The sequence below is a fragment of the Chelonia mydas genome, chromosome 1 (genome assembly GCF_015237465.2).
Source record: "Chelonia mydas isolate rCheMyd1 chromosome 1, rCheMyd1.pri.v2, whole genome shotgun sequence".
Lineage (NCBI taxonomy): Eukaryota > Metazoa > Chordata > Testudines > Cheloniidae > Chelonia > Chelonia mydas.
Genome location: NC_057849.1, coordinates 266310841 through 266335512, shown reverse-complemented (window position 1 = coordinate 266335512; position 24672 = coordinate 266310841). Strand labels below are relative to the sequence as shown.

At 39.4% G+C, this 24672-nt stretch overlaps 1 protein-coding gene across 2 annotated transcripts in view; it reads right to left on the bottom strand.

Annotated features, from left to right (window-relative positions):
- Positions 1 to 1455: 1455 nt before the first annotated feature.
- The window catches only part of FGD6 (FYVE, RhoGEF and PH domain containing 6), a 102291-nt gene continuing 79074 nt past the window's right edge, over positions 1456 to 24672 (bottom strand). For both annotated transcript variants that reach the window (XM_027831342.3, XM_037884917.2), the window contains 7 exons: positions 23009 to 23111; positions 21850 to 21996; positions 20784 to 20886; positions 19149 to 19276; positions 12352 to 12480; positions 8174 to 8322; positions 1456 to 2807 (listed from right to left, as the gene is read on the bottom strand). In XM_027831342.3, the coding sequence (XP_027687143.2) occupies positions 2771 to 2807; positions 8174 to 8322; positions 12352 to 12480; positions 19149 to 19276; positions 20784 to 20886; positions 21850 to 21996; positions 23009 to 23111 (796 nt within the window). In that variant the 3' untranslated portion in view covers positions 1456 to 2770. The remainder of the gene's footprint in view (positions 2808 to 8173; positions 8323 to 12351; positions 12481 to 19148; positions 19277 to 20783; positions 20887 to 21849; positions 21997 to 23008; positions 23112 to 24672) is intronic.

Here is a 24672-nt window from a genome sequence, read left to right as displayed (position 1 = left end):
AACTTCAAAGTTAATTGAAGCACATCCTCAATTGCACACGAAAGGGGTCAGACTGAAGAGTTTAATAATTTAAGGCTCTAATTCAGCAAGGTACACAAGCACATGCTTAATGTTAAGAACTTGAGTCTATTGAAGTCAGTGGGATTACTCATGCTTAAAGTTAGGCAAGTGCTTACGTACCTTGTTGAATTGGCACCTGAAACCCTCTACCAACAGAACAAGGGCTGTGACAAGGCAAGCTTCCTCACACTGCCCAATTAATATGTCTTGAGAGACCGCTTCTAAGGAGCGAGAGAGTATTTTGGCTTCCATGTTCATCTTTGACCCTTCTGTCAAGGTAACTGGGTGTTCATTCTAGTTGTATTTTTTGTAAGGTTAGCCCATGCACAGAACTAGTGCAAGATTACCAAAAAATCATAGGCTGTATTTACACTAGGGAATCTTTGAGGGTGGGAGGTGTGTGTGTGAGTGTAAATCCCACAAGTGCTACCATCAGTTCATCTGCACCCAGCAGGAGCTGTAGTGTAGGCAAGGCTTTCGAGGCTTCCAGTATTTTTACCATTATGTCAGTCAAACCTGGTTAAGACCCTGATTCAGCAAGATACATAGGCATGTGCCTAACTTCAAGCATCTGATTAGTCCCACTGACGTCAGGGGGGTAGCTTACATTCTTGAAATTAGGCATACCTTGAAGCACTTTGTTGCACTAAAGCAGGGGTGGGCAAACTTTGTGGCCTCAGGGCAATATCTGGGTTTGGAAATTGTATGGCGGGCCGTGAATGCTCATGAAGTTGGGGTTGGGGTGCAGGAGGGGGTGCGGGCTCTGGCTGGGGGTGCGGGCTCTGGGGCTGGGCCAGAAATGAGGAATTCAGGGTGTGGGAAGGGGCTCAGGGGTGATGATGAGGGGCTTGGGGTACAGGAGGGTGCTCCAGGCTGAGATCGAGGGGTTCGGAGGGCGGGAGGGGGATCAGGGCTAGGGCAGGGGTGCGGGAGGGGCTCAGGCTCTTGGTGGCACTTACCTCTAGCAGCTCCCAGAAGCAGTGTAATGTCTTCCCCCCCCCCGGCTCCTACTGAGCTGCGGGGGCAGCGCTTGGGGTGGGGGCAGCACGCGGAGGCCCCTGGCTGCCCCTAAACATAGCAGCCAGAGGGGGGACATACCATAGTTTGCCCACCCCCGAACTAGAGTCTTAACACCATGATAAAAACACTAGAAGCCTCCAGAGCAGGGGAACCAGTGATAAATCTGGGGAAAGAGTCTCTTTCCTAAAATTCCCTTGTGTAGGTAAGGCCATAGTTAGTATCAACTCGCAAATCACTATTAACATAGTCTTGAACCATTTTGACCTGTAGGTGAACAGCTGTTAATCCTATTACCAAGTTTACCTATCGTAACAATTAACTGGCTGACTACATCTACATCCTATTTTATATATAAACACTGTTACCCTGGCCTAGTCATGTTTTGTCAGTGCTTGTTCCATTTATTCTATACAGTGATATAACATGATTTTTCAAAAGTTCAATAATAGAATAAATACACCAAAATCATCAATGTGTTTCCTAATGAGGTCTACTGACAAATTTCTAAAAACAGCAGAAAGATTTTGTTTTAAAGCGTCAAGTAAAGCATCAAATAATGTAAGCAAAATGTACTGGAATGAATGGCACACATTTTCTATGCCATTGTCACGAAGAACATTGTGCTTTCTTGGTAGGGCAATTCCAATTCAAACATTTATTTTAAAATGTACAATACTGTAAGATTTTTCAACATACTTATTTAGCCTTAAACTATTAGAACTGTAATTTATCCATGTTTCATACTGTATGGGGAACTCTCATTGGTATCAAAGGGATTTTTAAACAAAGACGATGATCGGATATTTGATTTTTTTCCTGCATGCCAAACAATTTTTGCCTGTGCTTTATATTACTACTAGCAATTTAAAAAAATAATCTGCCTCTTCATTTTTTTTATTAAGATAGTATATTTAAATATATCTTTGGCATTGATAATTTGAGGACAGCTGTAGAGCATAATCTCAGCAACTGCAGAATATGAAAAAGAAAAAAATATTTTTCCTGTTTTTCCTTTCAGCTTGCTTTAATAACGGATCCATATTGCATTAGAAATATGTTTGCCTTTGTGTTGTGGAAGCTTAAATAACAAGTAGCAGCGCTAATTCTAGGGCTTCTGTGATTCAGAAGCTGGCTGTGTTTTTTAATTGAATTAGTCCACAAAAACTTGACCTATTGTATCAAGAGGAGCAGCAGCCTGTCAGTCATCTGCTCATCAAAGGAGTTTTAACATAGCTGACCACGTGTCCTCAAGTTTTGTTGAAATATCTTGTTCTTTGAACTGTTCTTTTTAAATTGCAAAATGATCATCAGCAACTCAAGAACTGTATAAATTGTAATACTGCAATAAAGCGTGTGTGTTTTCTGACAAAGCCGTCTGCTATTCTAAAGACAAGGGCACTTTAGAATTCAATGCGAACCTTAGAAATGATTCTGACCATTAAGTAAACATTGGAATTTAATAAATAACACATTTTTGTATGAAAAAAACAACAAATACACAAATGTCTTTAAAAAAATATTACCTTACACCTAAAAAAAAAGGCAACAACTCCTAATTCTCATAAATATACAAATTGTGTTTAGGTTGATGCTGGTAGAGTCCATTTTTAAACAAAATTGCTGTACTCCATTTCTTGTCATCCTTTGATGAAATTTTGCTCTTTTAGGCTCAGAGATGGTGCTGAGGCAGCTATAATATGGTGCCTTCTTGAAAAGCTTCTATCCACCTGTTGGAAAGAGAAATAATGTTAGATTTCGCTTGATCTTGGGTATTTTCAAAACCTACCTTATTTAAATTTTTATCAATACATTTTCAAATATGCAACAGTTCAAAATTTCACTCATCCATTAAAAAGCATGTGGTTCACCACTATTAAATGGCCTTAAATCCTGCATTCGGTTTAGATAAACAACAGATATGGCAATGTAGCGCATTATGGAAATTCTTTCAAACTGTACTCTCATAGGGGTAAAGACTCTTCATCTGTATTTGGGAAGCACCTATCAGGAAATTAAGCTGTGAAGCCCTAGCAAGGCCCTATTGAGCATGTGTGAGCTGTGATTTTTCAGGGGCTTATAATTTGGTCAATTTTTGGTCTCTCTTCACAGAGACGGTAAAAGGCACATCCCTGACACAAAGGCCACCTCCCCCGGCAAACCGCAAGGTAGAGATGCTAGAACTTCTCAGATGTCACCAGAATTAACATGGGCAAAACAATGTATTTTACTCTAGCTTTATTCTCAGAAACAGCTGAGCCTGTTTTGGCTGAACTGTTTGACTGAACTTTTCTCAGGAAAATTCAGCCTGAGGCAGACACCCAGCATGGAAAAGTTCAGACAAACCGGATAAAGTTTGGTAAAGTTACAAGCGACTGAAAACAGGATCTTATATTAGCAAATGCTGGACAACCTTAATAATATCTGCGACCCCGCTGACAAAGCGTCTCATCTCCTGCACATAGCACTAGTAGGTTGTCATCTTCTATCAGTTAATCTGATAGTTGGTTCCAACCCTGCTGATGACTCGCGTGGATGTCAGTATGCTGCCATATGACACAGTTTGATTTTTCAGTTTTTTAGAATCCTAGGAAATGACACCCACAGCTACATTAAAAGATTATTAAGATTGCAGTCAAGCCCTCAAAAATTAAGAAAAGTCAGAATGATGGTTGCCTCTGCAACCTTAATTTGGCCTCCTTATGTTTATGCATTACAATAGTCTTTAGTTACACGTTCACATATTATTTTTCCCACAGCACCCTTGATTCACTCAGTTCATAGGATGGACCTGCTCTGGAGATGAATCAAAGTTGTGCAGTGAAGGAGACTGTTGCGTCATTTGTTGCAGAAGTGGGAAAGAGTGTAGTTCAAGAAGCAGGAAAAGGATGTTTTCATAGTCAAGACCCCTGAATGCTTCTCTGGGGAACTGGATTCTACCCCTGTGTCTGCCACAGAGATCCTTTGTGATGCTAGGCAAGTCACTTAAACCAAACTTTTCATAGGTTGTCACTACTTGTGCGTTCCTCATTTCCTGGATACCTGACTTGAGTCCTTGGGGTCCAATTTGCAGAAGTGCTAAGCACTTATAGCTGCAATTGAAGTCAATGGGAGCTGTGCTTATAACATATAAAGTGCTACATAACGCGAAGTCCTCCAAAAAATCAGGTCCTAGGCATCTCAAATTGGGCATCCAAAATTAGTGAAAACTTCTGACCTTAATCTCTCTAGGCCTCAGCTCCTTATCTGTAAAATAACCCACCCACCCCCATACACACACACCCCCCACAGGGAAGCTGTGAAAATAAAGTAATGTTTGTGAAGTGATCGCATACTGTAGTGATGAGTGCCATAGAAAAGCTCATAAGGAAATTAATAAGGGTCTTGAAAAAAGGGTTTGAATATTGTACATTAAACAAAGCCTAAGACCATTCTGAACAAGGAGGAGAAAACAAAATATTGAACAGCTGCTCATTAACTGGACATCCATTCTATGAACGGATCATGTGGGGAAAAAATGTGATTGTGTAACTAAAAACTATCATAATGCATACACACATGGAGCCCACAATTAATGTTCCAGAGGCAACCATAATTCTGGCTTTTCTTTACTTTTGAGGGCTTGACTTTGTAACCTTAACAATGTTCTTTTAATGTAGGTTTTTAGTCCATTTTATATATATTTATACTAGGGCTGTCGATTAGTCACAGTTAACTCGCGCCATTAACAAAAAAATTAATCACAGTTTTAATCACACTGTTAAATAGAATACCAATTGAAATTTTATTAAATATTTTTGGTTGTTTTTCTACATTTTCAAATATATTGATTTCAATTACAACACAGAATACAAAGTATACAGTGCTCACTTTATATTTTTATTGCAAATATTTGCACTGTAAAAATGACAAACAAAAGAAAAAGTATTTTTCAATTCACCTCATACAAGTACTGTAGTGCAATCTCTTTATTGTGAAAGTGTAACTTACAAATGTAGATTTTTTTTTTGTTACATAATTGCACTCCATAACAAAACAATGTAAAACTTTAGCGCCTTCAAGTCCACTCAGTCCTATTTCTTGTTCAGCCAATCGCTAAGAGAAATAAGTTTGTTTACATTTACGGGATATAATGCTGCCTGCTTCTTATTTACCATGTCACCTGAAAGCGAGAACAGGCGTTCACATGGTACTTTTGTAGCATTGCAAGGTATTTACGTGCCAGATATGCTAAACATTCATATGTCTCTTTATGCTTCAACCACCATTCCAGAGGACATACTTCCAGCCTGATGATGCTTGTTAAAAAAAAAAAAAAAGCGTTAATTAAATTTGTGACTGAACTCCTTGGAGGAGAACTGTATGTCTCCTGCCCATGGTTTTACCTGCATTCTGCTATATATTTTGTGTTATGGTAGTCTCGGATGATGACCCAGCATATGTTGTTTGATTTAAGAATACTTTCACTGCAGATTTGATAAAACACAAAGAAGATACCAATGTGAGATTTCTAAAGATACCTACAGCACTCAACACAAGATTTAAGAATCTGAAGTGTCTTCCAAAATCTGAGAGCGACAAGGTGTGGAGCATGCTTTCAGAAGTCTTAAAAGAGAAACACTCTGATGCAGAAACTACAGAACCTGAACCACGAAAAAAGAAAATCAACCTTCTGTTGGTGGCATCTGATTCGGATGATGAAAATGAACATGCATCAGTCCGCCCTGATTTGGATGGTTATCAAGCAGAATCCATCATCAGCATGGACGCATGTCCTCTGGAATGGTGGCTGAAGCATGAAGGGACATATGAATCTTTAGTGCATCTGGCACATAAATATCTTGCGACGAAGGCTACAACAATGCCATGAAAACGTCTGTTCTCACTTTCAGGTGACATTGTAAACAAGAAGCAGGCAGCATTATTTCCTGCAAATGTAAACCAACTTGTCTGTCTGAGTGATTGGCTGAACAAGAAGTAGGTCTGAGTGGACTTGGAGGCCTTAAAGTTTTACATTGTTTTATTTTTGAATGCAGTTATTTTTTTGTACGTAATTCTACATTTGTAAGTTCAACTTTCATGATAAAGAGATTGCACTACAATACTTGTATTGGGTGAATTGAAAAATAGTATTTCTTTTTGTTTTTTTTTACAGTGCAAATATTTGTAATAAAAAATAAAGTTATTTTTTTAAATTGTTTGACAGCCCTAGTTTATACACCCACTCCTTGAGTTCAGACCTCTGCTCCTAGACTGTTCTCTGACATCAAACCATAAAGCTTAGTTTTTAGATAGTCCTAAGCTAGACGAGATGTTGTTTGTCAGTCTTGGCAAGTCTTAATCTTTTCTCAAGACAAACAAAACTGTAGTTTAGTCAGTTGCCACATAGATATATAAGCTTTTTTGGTTTCTTTCCATTTATCGTCTGAATTGCTTTTTACTCTATTCTCTCCAATTTAACAATATATTCAAATAAAGATGACCAATGCAATTCAGAATAAATCATACCAAATAAATAAATACCTTGACAGTTAGAATAAGCACATTATAGAAATATCAGAGCTATTAATTTTCCATTTAAACAACTTTACATTGAGTCTTATATTAAAACTTTATAAAAAATAGTTACTAAAATTTAAAGAACTTCATGTTATTTGTGAAGTGAATGAAAAAACTGTGTAATGTGTTATACAAATACCAGTGTTAGATGTTTTTTCATTAGGGGTTAAGAAGAATAAAATAAGAGAGTAGGCATTAAATGGGGAACACGAGCAAAAAGATTAATTTTTAATTATGTCAGAGGAGCATGTATTCCACAGGTTTGGTTTCGACAGAAATCTCTATGGGATATTAAATATTTGGGGGAAACTTGCTTTGTAAGGTAATTAATACTAGGATCTCAGCATCAGTAAACACAGACGTTTGCTGGTTACTAGTTTTCCATCCAGTTACAAAAAGCCATTATCTGAATAGGGAAGAAAGTAGTTATAAATTGTTTATAAGTACAAATAAGGACATAGTGCAAATACAAGATGACATCTGTCTTAACTAATAAGGAGGGATTGATCAAACTGCATTTGCAAGGAAGAAAACATTCCCAGATTTTTGAAAAACAGTATTATGCATGTGCTCAGTTAGTTAATTGCTCTGGACATTTAAATTACGGTTTTGAAATATTCCTGTTTGTAGCATTTACAAACAACTTCAGGCTTAACTGCATGTTTAAAATATTCTATCGGAATATTTAGCGCTTAATGGCTACTCTGTTACAAGTAAAATTAATTCTGGGAAATTGTTGTGAAACCAGACAAAGCAACCAGCCAGATCTATTAGCAAGATACACTAGATGTATTTGCATAGTCACCTCCCATTTTGCTGCATGGGGGTAAACCCTAAAACTTAATCAAATAAGGACCACAAACAAAGTCTCTATATAATTCCAGTGAATACAGGTAAATCATTCTGCTTCTACAATGAAAGAGCATACTAACAAAACTCAGTTTGCCATGCAAAAAATCGATAGGACTTATAAATCTAGCTGGGAAGAAAAGAAATAATTAAGATATAGACCCAGCTTAGTGTTAAAAATTTCCTGAATTAATACATTTTATCATTGAACTTTATTTTAAATAGATTTAGAGATGAAGGAATTAAATTAAAACAGCACAAAATGCCTCCTATTTTAATCCTTTGGAACTATGATGGTACGTAACTAAAGAGGAGTTCTTCCATAAAGGCTATACTTTCCCTTCCTCTTACCCTCACTCCTCAGCCCAGCATGTAGTCTGCTTATCTTTTTGAAGCCTTTTGATTGAAAGGTGACTGACTCCACTCTTTTGATTGCCTTTTGACAAAGATCTGACTGTAAATCTCCATGAAACCAATTATTTTATATGTAAATGTAACAACTGAAATTACATTATTGCAAGCCTTACAGATTTTTGATGTTTAACCAAGCATTTCTTACAAACAAGTTGCACATTATAAGTGAGCTTTGTCACGTGCGCGCCGACAGAGAGAACATTAATGAAATGACATCTGAAACATTCCCTGGGGAAAAACTGACAGGCAGGACTGAATTCAAATGGTTACTTACTTTTGAGCTGACTGAGGATCATCTGCTTTGAATATGTAAAATAAAGTGTTTTTGTGCAGTAAATGGAATATTTTAGACTCTGAGTTTTCATCCTTTACTTCAGAGACTGTGAATCCCAGTAGAGGCTGACTCTCCAGTGCTGCAACATCCTAATTTAAACCCACAAGCACAAAATTAGCTCTTATAATATTACAGTCCTGATGTGATATTTTATCAATCTTTAAGCACCACACTATTGCATCCAGTTATTTTAAGTTTATAATAATTTACAGTTCATATTCCACAAAACCGTGTTTCTTGTCATTTCCTCATACATGATTTAATGAACAAGAGACAGCAAACCTCACAGATTTGGTTTCTCTCTAACTCCTTGTCACTTTCTTGTCATCTAGCACTGATCTCTTTGTCCTGCTACACAGTCTCACCACCATACTTAACACTATCTGGAATGGAACAGCCTTCTTGTAACTCTTCATTCCATTTCAAATCTTGGTTTAAAGGTATCCTTTTCCCCTTCCCCATACTGCTCAACTCCATCCTCCCCTTAGGTACTCTCTCTAATTTAATAATTCTATAGAGCAGTTTAGAATAGATTTTGCATGACAAACGACAAAAAATAAAGTTGCATTGAACTACACTGCCAACAAGTAAGCTCCTACACTACATGCAAGTGAGATCCCAGAAGAAGAAGTGCACCTAGACACTGATAAACATCCGGTGAACTCCCCAATTGATGGTTGCTAAGACAAAAAGGTGTGACATTGTAACCTATCAAAGTAAATCTAGAAAAAAGACTTTTCAGAAGGGACATGATGAAAGTATATAAAATAATGAAGGGCCTAAACAAGGTAGATGGGAGCTCCCTGACTCAATGCAAGAACAGGGGGACATTCAATGAAATTAGAAGGGAGCAAATTCAAAACTGATAAAACTAAATACTTTTTCACAGAACACAGAGTGTAAAATTCATTGCCACAGGATGTTTTTGAGGCCAAGAACTTAATAAAATTCACAAAGGGATTAGACATTCATATGGACAACAAGAATATCCAGTTATTATAATGACAACAAAATTTTGGAAGGGATATTACTAGGGCTGTTGAATTAATCGCAGTTAACTCATGCAATTAACAAAAAAATGAATAGTAATTAATCACACTGTAAACCATAAAATATCAATTGAAATGTATTAAACATTTTTGGATGTTTTTCTACATTTTCAAATATATTGATTTCAATTAAAACACAAAATACAAAGTGTACAGTGCTCACTTTATATTATTTTTATTACAAATATTTGCACTGTAAAAATGATAAACAAAAGAAATAGTATTTTTGAAGTCATCTCATACAAATACTGTCGTGCAATCTCTTCATCATGAAAATGCAATTTACAAATGCAGGCTTTTTTGTTATGTAACTGCACTCAAAACCAAAACAATGTAAAACTTCAGAGCCTACAAGTCCACTCAGTCCTACTTCTTGTTCAGCCAATCGCTAAGAGAAACAAGTCTGTTTATATTTACAGGAGGTAATGCTGCCCACATCTTAATTACATCTTAATTACAATGTCACCCGAAAGTGAGAACAGGCATTCACATGGCACTGTTGTAGTTGGCGTTGCAAGATATTTACATGCCAGATGCACTAAAGACTCATGTGTCCCTTCATGCTTCAGCCACCATTCCAGAGGACATGCTTCCATGCTGATGACGCTTGTTAAAAAAAACAATGCGTTAATTAAATTTGTAACTGAACTCCTTGGGGGAGAACTGTATGTCTCCTGCTCTGTTTTACCTGCATTCTGCCATATAGTTCGTGTTCTAGCAGTCTCAGATGATGACGTAGCCCATGTTGTTCATTTTAAGAACACTTTTAATACAAATTTGACACCAATGTGAAATTTCTAAAGATAGCAACAGCACTTGACCCCAGATTTAAGAATCTGAAGTGCCTTCCAAAATCTGAGAGGGATGATGTGTGGAACATGCTTTCAGAAGTCTTAAAAGAGCAATACTCTGATGGAGACTCAACAGAATGCAAACCACCAAAAAAGAAAATCCATCTTCTGCTGGTGGTATCTGACTCAGATGATGAAAATGAACAGGCGTTGGTCCACACTGCTTTGGATCATTATCCATCAGAACCCGTCATCAGCATGGAAGCATATTCCCTGGAATGGTGGTTGAAGCAGGAAGGGACATATGAATCTTTAGTGCATCTGGCATGTAAATATCTTGCGAAGCCAGCTATAACTGTGCCGTGCAAAGGCCTGTTCTCACTTTCAGGTGAAACTGTAAACAAGAAGCCGGCAGCATTATCTCCTGCAAATGTAAACAAACTTGTTTGTCTGAGCAATTGGTTGAACAAGAAGTAGGACTCTAAAGTTTTAGATTGTTTTATTTTGGAATGCAGGTTTTATTTGTACATAATTCTACATTTGTAAGTTCAACTTTCATGATAAAGAGATTGCACTACAGGACTTGCATGAGGTGAACTGAAATACTATTTCAATCAAAAATACCTGTAAAGTGAGCACTGTACACTTTGAATTCTGTGTTGTAATTGAATATATTTGAAAATGTAGAAAACTTCCAAGAATATTTAAATAAATGGTATTCTATTATTGATTAATTGCGCAATTAATTTTTTTTAACCATGTGATTAATTTTCTTAATCGCGGGACAACCCTAGATATTACACCTCCATACCAATCTCTAACTATTGGGAGATTTGGGTGAGAGTTTGGAGTGGGTATAAGAGTATGAGAGTTTGGAGTGGGTCTTATCCCCCATCTGTCTAATATGGGGTTCTTACACCTTTGTCTGAAGCATCTGGTGCTAGCCACTGGCAGAGACAGGATACTGGACTAAATGGATTTAGTCTGACTCTGTATGGCAATTCCTAAATTCCTACATTTGGATACAAGAATATCTACATTTGAGAACACTTAACTACTCTTGAGGAAGGAAGGACTAGATTATAAACTTCAAAGTTCCCATTTGGATATGACCTTTCTGAAGATTATTATTTCCTTAGGTCTGAAATCAGTCCGGGGCTCTGCAGAGAATGTCAGCAAGTTCCAACAGGGAGACAAGCTGACAGAGAGAGGCTCTGTGCGAGAGTCTACAGGGAGTTAGTCCTACCAGGGTCTCCTCATGGAAGATGGTTAAAGATGGTAAGCTAGACAGTCTTTTTTATTGTTTTTAAGATCTGATTTCTCTGAAATGCTTTGTTCCAAATAAATGATACTTTGCTTTCAGGAGGCTGTTTGGTCACTGATTAACACTTTCATTGCCGCACAGAGTACAGGATTGCAGGGTCTCGGCGTAAATCAGACCTGCTCAGGCAAATTACAATTGGTACTAGAGGATTGCAACCCAGGGCCTGGCCTGAGAGTAGGAGAATTGTGTGATTCTGTCCAGAACCAGGTGACAGCTAGGAGCCTGACACCTGGGAAGAGGTGCTCAGGAAGGGTCAGAGGTGCAATTTGCCTGGTAACTATGATGGATGGCAACTGTGCTTTCTATAGTTTGCTCCATAACTGACTTATAAATAATTGCAAAAGGTTTAAAAAACCAAGGTTTTTAAAAAACTTTCAGCAAGGTATTTGGACAATATTGTAAAGAGGTAGTGTATATGACAGGTACTTGATAAACGCCCATCTTCCTTCATCTGGGCTGAAATTTATGGAGCTCACATCCATGCTTCAATAAGATTAACACATTGCTGAGCAAAATGGAAATGGCATAAGTATTGTCACATTTGCTCTTTTCTAGCTGGAGCACCAGGCATTAGGAGACTGTTGCAGAGTGGAGGAGGCAGGCTGAGAAGCCAGGTGTATTCAATTCTGCTCTCTCCAAACATCCACAAGTACATCAGGCGGAAGCAACAAGCTGAGATGCTCCAGTGTGCTTGCATGCTGTTGGCATCTGCCATTATTCCAAACTGATGCAGCAAAACAGATATCATCTACTTGAAAAGGTCACTATTGTGACTCAGTTACCATGTTTTCAGAAAGGCGCATCATCTAGTTAATAGCTGAACACCTCACAGATTTTTCCACCTCTTTCAGGGAAGACTCAAAGTGCTATACTGCAGTGAGACAGACTAATTTATGGGTCTCATTACTGAGCATTCCTTTAAAATATGAAAAAAAAAATTCCATGCTTCCTTACCTCACTAGCAGCATATGTGTATAGCACCTTATTTTTTATGACAAACCACAGGTGTTTCCATGGTTTTTTGCAGCCCTTTGATCTATATAAATAGCCACTCATTGAGGAGTCTTCTGTATTTGCCGAAACCTGAAATAAAAACAAATGGAGGATGTGTGGGGGTACTTGGCTTTTTCAGCACACAGTTCTTCGTTGATATTTCTAAGATACTCCTATACCCCTAAATACTACTGGGGCACCTAAACCTCTCTAAGCACCTAACCCTCAATTTCTCCCAAAAAGAAACTGATACAGGTTTTTATTCAGCGGAGACCATGACAATAAGTACAGCATAAACAAGGCAAAGGAAACCAATTATGCTCAGCCCTCCATCCCATGTTTTTTTTTTTTTTTTTTTTTTAGGTACTATATCAAGAGGACCGGCTGTTGCAATTGCTGAGATACGGATTGTGTCTTTTGGCGGTACAGGAATATAGTTCAAATATGCCATAAATAAGATTCAGCCCTTAACAGATTAACACTTTAGGCTACACTGTACAGCCTTCAAGGAGAACAGCTACACATTTTCCTCCGAGGCCTGGGAAATCTCTGGAACCAAGTTTACCAGATGTGAAGCCAGCTATAATTGAAGAGCTTGATTTGCTGCATACAAACTTCAACATCTGGGTCTTTTGAAAAAATAATTGGTAAGCCGGTAGAGCATATGTACATAAAATATCATGAAAACAAAAAAAAGTATATGATTTCAACTTACTTTAATTTATATTTAAAGAGGAAGATATTCCAAAAAAAAAAAAAAAAAATCAGTGAAAATGATCCCAAATTTACAATTTGTACTTGGAGAAAGTAGAATTAAAAAAAATAGAGCTGACTTGCAAAAGAGTCAGCAGATCTGTAAGAACCAATTAAACCATTGCTCGATCACCAGCACCTAGGAAATCATATCCCCAGGAAAACATCGATATTGGTAAATCCCCGAGCTCATAGGGGTGAGGCAGGTACAGGCCTGCCTGAAAAGCCACCCCCCTCCCCAAAACCATGATTCTGAGGCAGATACTTTCCACTCTGTCACAGTTAAGCCTTTCACCCAAACTGTTCAGCATTTAACTGCTGAGTGCCAAATTATAAAAGAGAAATTAGAACAATTGTCTTTAAAACAGGAACAGCTGAAGAAAGAGGAACTTTCCTCTGTGTGCACAGATGAGTAATTGCTGTTTTCCTATTATTTCAGCTGCAATTTTTTGCTAGCTTTGCAATTTAAAAGAAATTATTTCAGAGAGTTTGTTGCCTAACCATCTATAGAGATTGTTGCCTAACCATCTATAATTTGGGCAGACTACATTAGTTGGCATCAGAGTTATAGTCTCAACATTGACTTTAACCTGGCAGTAATTTGAACCTCCCTGTATCAGCCATTCAGGTGGAGTATAAATATATCATTCAGAGCCAAGATTGATAATGCCGTATTATTTTGGGGGCTGATAGCTAAGAAGACTGCTGCCTTAAGAACTCCAAATCATCACATAAAGCTTATTAACAACTGCTATTTATTGTGATTTAATCAACCAGTTAATTAGCCTGATTCTACGATCTAACATTAACCCACTCTCTGAATAATGGATTCTCCTTTGCTTTTAGTTTCATAGATTAATCTGATTTGTTGGCATGCATTTTATTTTATGCTTTTCGCTTACTTTAGATAATGAAATATACAAAATTAGAAGATTGTGTGAATCAGACATTTTTCCCTCCAGACATTAGGATTGAGCAACTGCGGAGTCTGTGGGTAGGTAACAGATATAATTGTGGCCCACCTAGCGGTGGTTCATAAAATTGCCTTGACAGTTCTCATATCGTCACCTACAAAATTCCACTTTTTAGTTGCTTTTGTTTTTTACACACACGCACATGCACACAGTCTCCAGAGATTTTCATTTTATTTCCGAGTTACATAAGATCTATAAGAAATCCCAGATGTGCAATAGATGTTTTTTTTCATATGTTGCAACCAAGAATTGTTGTTCACTGCAAAATAACAATGGCCATTATCCCACTGAAGAACACTTTGGCCCTCCTCACCCCTATTGAACAGTGGCTTATTTCACAAGTGGCCCCTTCATTTTTTAATAGGGCTACTTGAGGAACAGGACATGTACGCAGCACAAATTAGGATTTTAAGAAAATAGGAAAAGCACACCATCACATTATGCCACTGAAACTGTGGTGACTATAAGTAGACTGCACAAGGCCTCACTGTACTTCCATCAGTGTGCAGTCAGCCTGCCCATGATACTAATACTAAACCTTATTGGGTGCTTAACAAGGCATATGAAATAACAGAATGTAGCCATGATACCACTATGGCACACATGCAGAGGTGGAATCCACTGGTCAGCCACTGAAGTACTAAGACACATACTGGCCCAAATGGAACTGCACCAGTTTACACCAGCAAAAAATTGGCCACACAGTATTTCAACATGCTTCTCAAGCTGTTGTCTTTCCCAAACTCTAAGATTTCTTGGTACAGCAGAATCCCAATGAACAATTCACTCAGACAATACCAAATATATTCAGACACTCAGGAGTGTGGATAATTGGAACTCAACAGGTGGAAAGCTAATAAAACACAGGGACATGCTACCTAGTGGTTCTGAACATGGCGATAACACAACAGAAATTCCTCTTCCTATCAACTGATAAAACTGAGAAATGAAAACCCTGAGGAAGTTACATTTTTAACAATATTTCTTATTAAACAGCATGTTCATATTTCCACCATAAAACAGCCTGACATTAGATTGTGGATCTAATATTCAACATACTGTCCAGAAAACAGGTTGCGAAGTGGTGCAATTTTAAACTATGTTCTCAATTTGAACAATTATCTTTGCAAGTAACATCTTTTTCTGGATGAACATTACATTACCTGTTCAAATATTTACAGCATTCACACACCATTCAAGCTCTGAGTAGTACTTTCGGTGACATTTTCTAGAAAGGAACATGTCTATAGAAAAATTAACAGGCGCTAAGGAGGGCCCTAGCTGTCTGCGCCAAACCTCACGTGGAATGTTGACGCAGCAGAATGACGGGCAATATACTGAAAGTCTTGTGTAAAATTTCTTACAAGATGCTTACGAAGGGATACATCAAAATGTGAGCAACTCAAAGCTGCAGGGAGTGCTAAGAAGGCTTCCCACAGCAGGAAAAGGAATGTGTATATATATATTTCAAACTGCAATAAATTAGATTAACTATATTTTATGTTTTAGCAGGGAAATTTCTTCCAGCCCTTGCAGTGGTAGCTTGGTTTTTACAGCATGAAATCCATTACACCCTTTTGCTCTCTCCTAAAGGACAGGAAAAGATTCTCCCTCATAAGAGTGATCTAAAAATATCTTCACCTCAGTTTCTCTGAGAGGTGCAGTGGTATTAAAAAAAATTCAGAGCCCAATCCTGAATTTCTTGTGCATCAAAAACTTCCTTTGCATCCGAAGGGAATTTTGGGTGCATAAGGAACACAGGAACTGTTCCTAGGTCAGTCATTGCTACCCAGGAATCTATTCTATTTCCCTCAGTTTTAAAATGATATCGCTGCCAGTGTGAATTTGAATGCGTGTATCATATGGTGCTGCTTTCCAGGTCACATGCACTCCCTCTTTAGGAGGGGAAATCCAAGACTGTGAGAGGGATTCTCACCCTTGGAAGACTGGGAGATGGTGTGACCAAATTTTGGGCATCCTTCAAACACAGGATATTGCACAGAACACTAAGGGTTTTAGTGGAATATAGGCAGCCTTTTTAGATGCCAATTAATATATTCTGTGTTGTTTGTGTTTCACTGATCTCTGTTGAAATGCATGACTGCCACCTTGAGACACTCACAGAAAACAAGTTGAGTATCTCGTGAAGCTAACGTCAATGAGCAAAGCTTTTAACAACGTAAATGCAGTGACTCCTTAAGGTCCATTTGAGCCCCTAAGAAAAACTGAAAATAAAATCAGATTATTAGATGTAATCCATCAAATCTTCTTGTGCTTGCATGTCCCAGGAGGCCTACATGAGAACCAATACATAAAATAACATGCAAACACACCTTTGGATTCTAAATGATCCCTGCCATTGGCAGATGGAGTTAATCTACATACATAAAACTCATGCTGCCGCTTGCCAGTGGTGCAGGACTGCTTTTATTTTTAGAAAACAATTTTTCCTTTTGGTTGACCTCATAGAGCAAAGAATTTGCATACTGCCATCAGCCATGACTGAAATGAAGTTTTGTTCTTGTAGTTTACACCATCATGGTAGAAATGGTTAAAATGCCAAAAAGCCAATACTAGTAGCTAAGCGAAGAGCATCAAGGTGAACCATATATATTTCTATCACAGTTCTACCGATAAAGAACAAGGCTGTCTTACCCATTGTTAGCACACCCATAATAATAAACAATGCCACCACCTAGCTCTTATGTAGCACTTTTCCACAGTACATCATTTTAATAAATATACTAGAGCTTTTCACATTGCCTCCCCATTTTGTCTTCTGTATACTGCCCTGCACTTGCAGAGACCCAGCCTCCATTCTGATCCTAAAATACAGCTGCTAATTCACTCAACTCCACATAATACTCATTACGGCTACAAAAATTACATGGACAATGCGCCTCCATGGAGGCTGGAAGGAAGACTTCTGTAATCACTGGAAGTTAGATACAGGCCTGTGCACCACAGAATATCAGGGTTGGAAGGGACCTCAGGAGGTCATCTAGTCCAACCCCCTGCTCAGAGCAGGACCAATCTCCAACTAAATCATCCCAGCCAGGGAAATTCATTTTCTAGAGAACATAACCACCACATTATTGGAGAATGACAATAAAACTCTAGATATCGTGATGTAAAGGAAACTCAAAAAACTTTAGCACAGGATCCTTGGTGTGTCACTTAGCTACTTATTAACATAGAGACAAGAAAAATAAATGAGCCCTTTTCATTTCAGCTACAATGCCTTTAAAATTCTGTCCAAAACTTCATAAAACAAAACAAGGGCTATATTATATAAATATATGCTGTCCTGTGGACCTATAGATATGTGATAGCCTATATAGTTTTAAGAAATGCATAACAGATTAGGTTTTAGTCCCTACCTGGTGAATCCAATGAAGTGAGCTGTAGCTCACGAAAGCTTATGCTCAAATAAATTTGTTAGTCTCTAAGGTGCCACAAGTACTCCTTTTCTTTTTACCTGGTAAAAACAATTCTTCTTGCATTTCTGCTCTGGCTTGTTCAGAAAAGCACCTTTTCTTCAGCCATTCAGCCTCAAATTCACTGGTGTGTTTGTCTGGCCATGTAATATACACCTTAAGAGGAGGTCAGAACACTCCTAGGGCCTGGTCTACACTGGCGGGAGCGCACAGGGTGCAGTATCAATCTAAGTTACGCAACTTCAGCTACGTGGTGTCTCACCCTAGTGGAGTACCGGAGTCAATGGGAGAGCGCTCGGTGGTTGATTTATCGAGTCTAGACTAAATCGACCCCTGCTGGATCGATCACTGCCCGTCGATCCAGCGGGTCATGTAGACAAGCCCTATGTGAGCTACCTGGACTTTGAGTCCATACACATACAATTAATAGGGTGTTTGCTTACTCCCATACCATCCCACCCTCCAGTGCAGGTGGGTGGGGAATGGTGGAATCTTGGCTCCATCCCTTCCCTCTATGTACTGGCCAGGGCAGCTGAGTTGGTCTGTGGGGGTGTTGAATTTGCTGTTGGTATAATCCAACAGTAAATTAGTACCTCCCTGGAGGGGGTTGGAAGGGAAGAAAATCAAGGGAGAATTTCTGATTCAAAAGTATCTGACCACAATGCCTCCTGGAGTGCTGTGGCTCCACCTAAAGTCACAATCAAGCCCCAAGTCTACCCTATAACTAAATTTCAGCTGTTTTATTGAGCTATGTCTACACCTTCATTCCCTCCCCGCCGGCCCCAGTGCAGACCTGCTGCGGCCAGCCCCTCCCAGCTGGCCCAGGTCCACCGGAGGTGCTGCGGCTGGGGAGAGGTGCCTCTCTCCTGGCACCGAGCTGCTGCGGCGAGAGAGGGCTGGGGGGGGGAGGGGGCGCATCTTTCCCCACTGTAGCCCCAGGGCAGCCTGCACCCCAAACCCCTCATCATCGGTCCCACCCCAGAGCCTGCACCCCCTAGCACCCTAACCCTCTTCCCCAGCCCTGAGCCCCCACCCGCACTCCTCATCCCCAGCAAGAGCCCTCAACCGCCCCACACCCTAACCCTCTGCCCCAGCCCTGATCCCCCTCTCACACTCCAAACCCCTCAGCCCCCCCCCATCAATTTTGTTATGGGCACCAATATGAAGGTGATGTGTCTCACATCACCTCCATATTGGTGCACATAACAAAATTCATTCCGCACTTTACTCCGTAAAAAATTAGCGGGAACCCTTGTCCACACTACAGCCTACGTTGGCATAACCTACGTCGCTCAGTGGTGAGACCCCCTCCCGCCCCGAGTGACATAAGTGCTCGTGTGCGCAGCTCTATGGTGGCAGGAGTGTTTCTCCTGCCAACATAGCTTCTGCTGGTCACGTCTTCACCAGATGCGGTGCAACTGGATCAGTACAGCTGCAGCGCTGTACGCATACACATGGCCATTGTGTCACCAGAAAAATTCCCCTTTCCTTTAAATGCAGTGTCTGAAAAAGATCACCGAACAGTTTATTTTATTGTTATTAAACATGGATGGTTTAACACTGATGAGAGGTAAAGTTTAAGGGAAACTCTTACTTCTTTGAGAGCAGCAGGAATTTTTTTCTGTTTTCTTCCAGACGGAATACTGTGTAACACTGTAGACAAGGCACTGGATGGAGATTTATGGTTCACTGGGGATCCACTCTTAGGAGTGAAGTGGTTATCTAAAATGTATACAACATGCACAGTGCTTTTATGTTGCAGACGATTAACATATGCATAGTGTTCCTTACAAAAAGATTTAAACACAGCTATAATTTCTATTCGGTGTAAGGTCATTTTTTAAAAAAAACACAGTTAATCTTTGAAACACTGCATATGATATTGTATTTCTGAACCATATTAAACTCAACAGGAATTTTGCCTCTCAGTATTGCCAAAAGTTACAGTATCATGACTCAGAGCCCCCAAAATCATGAGATTGGACCAAAAAATCATGAAGTTTATTAAAAAAAAGTATAAATCCTGTTTTTGAACTCCCCCTGCCCACTCCCCCATGTGTATAAAAGACAATTACAGGGTGAAAACTCAACATTAAATACACACAACATATTCCCATACACAAAATGCAGGCCCCAATTCCCCTCTGCAGCTGCTTCCTGACTCCTCCCCACTACCCAAAAACCCAGTGGCAGGGGCTCCTGCTGCTCCCCACTCCCACCCAGCCAGGTCCTGCAGACCCCAACTCCCTGAGCATGCTTTCTGTCCCCAACTCAGGCCCCCTCCCCCGATCTCCTCAGCAAGGTCCTACAGGCTCCCACACCCTCCCCCCTCCATTCCCCAGGCATCAATAGTGGCTCCCTGTGGCCAGCCTGCAGGTAAGAGGGCTGTCCCGGGGTCCTACCTCCATTAACTCCCCCTTCCTGCTTGTGGTTGAGGGGTGGTGATTATTATTAGTATGGCTTATGTATGCTACTCTAGTGCCTAGGAGTCCTAATCATAGACCTGGACCCCATTGTGCTAGGTGCTGTACAAACGCAGAACAAAAAGGCAGTCCCTGCTCCAAAGAGATTACAATTTAAGTATAAGGCAAAACAATACAGATGGACATAGTCAGACAGACGGGGGAGTACAAGGAAACAATGACAATACTGGTCAGCATGACAGGCTGCTACTCAAGCAGGGTGGGAAGTGATAGGGTGCTCTGTTCTGCTGCACCTGCTCTGTGACTGACACAGCTCAGGATGCAAAGGGTGCCCCAGTACACTAGACAACTGCTACAGCTACCTGCAGCACAGCATCCACTAGCAGCTGAAGGTGGAAATGGCAGGTGGCCCAGGCAAAGCTCCTGAGCAGCCTCTGCTTTACAACAAGAGCCCTGGAAAAGTCACCTTGAGATCACAAAACTCATAATACTGCAAATATCAACAACACTGATCTCTGGGTCCAAGAGGAAGGACAGGCCAGTGGTTAGGTGTTAGCCTGGCATTCAGGAAACCTGCCTTCAGTTCCCTGCTCTGCTACAGACTTCTTGTGTGACCTTGGGCAAGTCACTTGGTGTCTCTGTGCCTCAGTTCCCCCTTCTGTAAAACGGGTTACTAGTACTTCCCAACCTCACAGGGGTGCTGGGAGGATAAATGTAGTAAAGACTGTGAGGTGTCAGATACTGTGGAAATGGGGGCTATATAATTACAAGACAGAGAGAGATGGATAAAAAAAGTTTTCTTTTACCTTGTTTCTGTAGTTCTTTGAAACAATGATCACATACTCTTGCTGGTTGGTTTTTCATATAGTCTAAGCCATGTTTATTTGTGGAACATGCTTGGCAGACAATCTGAAAACATGTAAAACATTATTTTATAGCATCTACAACCATACACACGCCAATCCCTTAAACACTTATATTTGAGTTTCTCTCAGCCCATGCTATTAAGCCCCAAACAAGTAACAATTTTACAACACGAGGGTTTGGAGAGACACGTATGCTAATTCACAGGGATGTTCCACACAAAATACTCTTTCAAGAACTGATTTTACATGACTGACAATATTCTATCGTTATATCATTTTGTGATTTTGTACAGAATATTTTGAATAAATAAAAATCTGAGAATGGGGGGTGAGACTACTGGAATAGTGAGAACTATCAAATTTATGGACTAGCAAAGTGTAAATTAGCAAATTGTTATTGTATTGTCAAATCTCATCTACAAGTTTACTAAGAAACATGCTCAGTTTTTAAAAACTTGTATTTTTAGATCATCACAATATCTATCTAGTTATATTACCCTCTTGTCTGTGTTATGGAGAAATTGATGTGTTTCAACTATACTGAAGACTGAATTCCCATTTGACTAAAAAGTAAGATGTGAAATATGACTATTCCAAGACAGCAATGAAATATACAATAGTTTTTTTTCTAGTTTCATGGGTATGCATTGTTTCGAAGTCTCTCAAAATGGGTCCAACCTTAACTCTCAATCAGTAAAAGATATTTTGAATATTTAAGTTACTTGTCTTGGTTTGCATTGTGCTACTGAAGGAGTGAGGGACATATACTATTTTTTTCTCCTGAAATGTAAAATATGACAACGAGGACTGGGTAGGTTTAACTAGAACAGTGGACTAACAACATTATTTCCTACTCTAAATATCCTTGTTATTTTCATTTAAGACATAATGTTCTCTCAATATAGCAATATTGCCAATGTGTTTTAATGCAATCAAATTCTCCCTATGTGGAAACAAAAATCTTGAATGTCTCTTGCAAAAGAAGGAAGTTACAAGATCACCCAACCTTTCCACATGCCCTGCAGTGATGTCTTCTCCAGGTCAACGTGAATTCACTAGTACAGATCATACACATAGTGGCTCTAGTATCAGGAACCCAGATGGGAGCCTTTGATCCGAGAGGACTATCTTCATCCTCTTTCTCTGGATCAGCCTGAGAAAATGGAGGTGGAACTCCATTAAATTACAAACAGTAATGTATTTTTCACCACTGAATTATCAAGGTTAAATACAAGTATTCCGTTTCCCAATGTTTCTCCATTCACGTAACTGGTCAGTGTCTTAAATACAGATCCTCTGCTGGTTCACCAGCGACATTATCACAATTGAGCTCTAAAAGAAGATGGTGAAATTATTTCATTGGGTCATACAGATGCTAATAAAGCTCTATTTCAGTGCTGCCAATTCAGATATTTCAGGGAAGGGAGGTCCGGCAAATTCGGGCATTTCTCTCTCTCCTCCCCGTACCCAGGGATCCCATTCTGGTCCCTGTTCTCGTCTCCCAACTCCTGCCGCATAGGGCATGAGCTGGTACCACCAGGAATTGAGTTCTCGATGGACTCCACTGCACTCCACCATACAGGAACAGACTCCCTCCCTGCGTACCATGTTGCAACTTCATTTGGTTCGGCCACCTCTCCAGCTGTACCAAGGGGTGGCCAGGTCAGATTTCAGTGGCGTTTAGACCACACAGCTGCAGCAATTCTAGGGACTATTCAAGCCGCAGTGGTATTTATTTAGTACAGGACTACTGCTTAAGTGATCAGATCATGCCTCACCCCTCAGCTCCATTGCTTAGGTCACTTTCAGCAAGTGCAAAAACCTTGGGGGGGGGGCAAATGGGAGTTTTTGCCCCCCACATTGGCACCACTGCTCTACTTGTTTAGTTCCAAGATATTCCAGTTTGTTTACATCCATTGTCTTAGCTAGAGTTACTCTATTTTAAGTACTAGAATGGATATCTAACCCTTTTTCTCATGTTCTTAGGATTACTGAGAACCTACATCTGAATTTTTTTTAATGAACAAATGAAACTATGGAACATATACATCTCAAATTCTGTTTTATTATTACTTGCCACTTTTCTAAAGTGCTGTGCTAAATTTTAATACTTGGTAGAAATTATATTCATGCCCAAAGAAATCAAAGAGAATGGTGTGGTATACCTCTTCAAGACTTTTACTTGGGTTAAATGTGATTCTCTTCTTTGTATAGTCTTCAATTGATCTGGAGATGGCTTCTAGCCATTCATCTCTTTCTGTAGCAGAACTGTTGGTGTCAAAGACATTGAAGTATGGTTAACATTAAACATTTCTAAAAACTGACTCTGGCTATGGCATGGTTTTTGCCAGGCACAAATCACGTTATTTCTTTTTTGATTTTAATGACTATTAGTTTAGATTATATTAGGTTGATGTGGGAGTATTAGAGAGAGAAGGAGATTTAGAGCATGGATTTGGAGGCAACTGAAGGCAACTGTGCGATACATAGGATCAGGCAGGACAATTCCAGATGTAAGGGGCAACATAGAAGAAAACCTGGAGGCCCTCATGCACGGGGGATTCAAAGAGGACAGCATCAGAATTAGTAGAATGCTGGTCTAATCTGTGAAAAAGATGGGACAAGATATAGGCAGGAGCAGAACTATGTACTATTGGCCCTTTGACTACCCTTCCCTTTGGGAAAAGAATATTTTGCCAAATCCAAATATTTACTTATGTTGTTTTTTTATCCAGTGAGAAAAAAACATTATGCATTAGTTTTGGAATATTCATGTCTCCAGTCAACTTCTATGGCTCAGAGATTCTGACTAAAGTTTTCAAAATTAGGTTGCCTTTAATTACCCTGCTAAATCTGTATTTAAGCAACTAAATTATAAGTGGCCCAATTTTCAGAGGTGCTGCTTGAGCATCCATTGTGCACATTGACTTCAGTGGGACTACTAACATGAGTGCACAATCCAGTCCCTAATCCTGCAAACACTCAGCATTTACTCACTTTAGTAGTCCAAATGAAGTCAATTATGTGTTACATGTTTGCAGAATCAGGGTCATAGTGTTCTCATTATTAACCTACAAAAACTAAATTCTGGAGTTCTGTACAGACCAACCGAAGTGCTGTCTAGACTTTCACACAGCCATTAGACCAAACTGGCAATAAGACTTGCAAGATATCTATTTACATCTATATCTCCCCTAGGAAATGGGCAAAGTTTTGCTATGTTAAGTTTGTAAAAATTTAACTTTTCCTTAAGAGTCTTTTCAAACTTCAGTTCTGTTGTGTGTACTGAACATACTGAATATGGCTGTCAGTGAAAACAGCAGAAGGGAAGCCTCTCTCTCTAAAGTCTGGTAAGAATTTTATTTGACCTGTTTCGTAACACAGAGAATGAGCACACTAGAAACATATTAAATTACCAAATGTGAGGCAAAAGCCATTAGAATGAGACATAATAAGATGAATGATACTGAAAGATGAGACATACAGTCTGTATGTAGGTGACTGATTCACCACACATTCATTGTACATACCGATGGAAATTGCATCAGTCATTGAAAAAAATCCATATACCTTTTTCCCCTGGCGCACACACCCCTGTTCATCTTATAACAGATAATGACTTTGGGATTGAGCATTTCCTGAGGATTAATTACAGCTGGAAATCTTCAACTGCACCTTCGGACATCTTCTCCCAACTGGTCATTAATCCTTAGTAAATGCCTTGTGCTTCTATCATTATTGTTTAAATCATGATTCTTGCCTAGATAGCTTCAATGAGCCAGACAAGCACTGGATTTATTTTTATTTTAAAAAAAGAAGAGAATTGAAT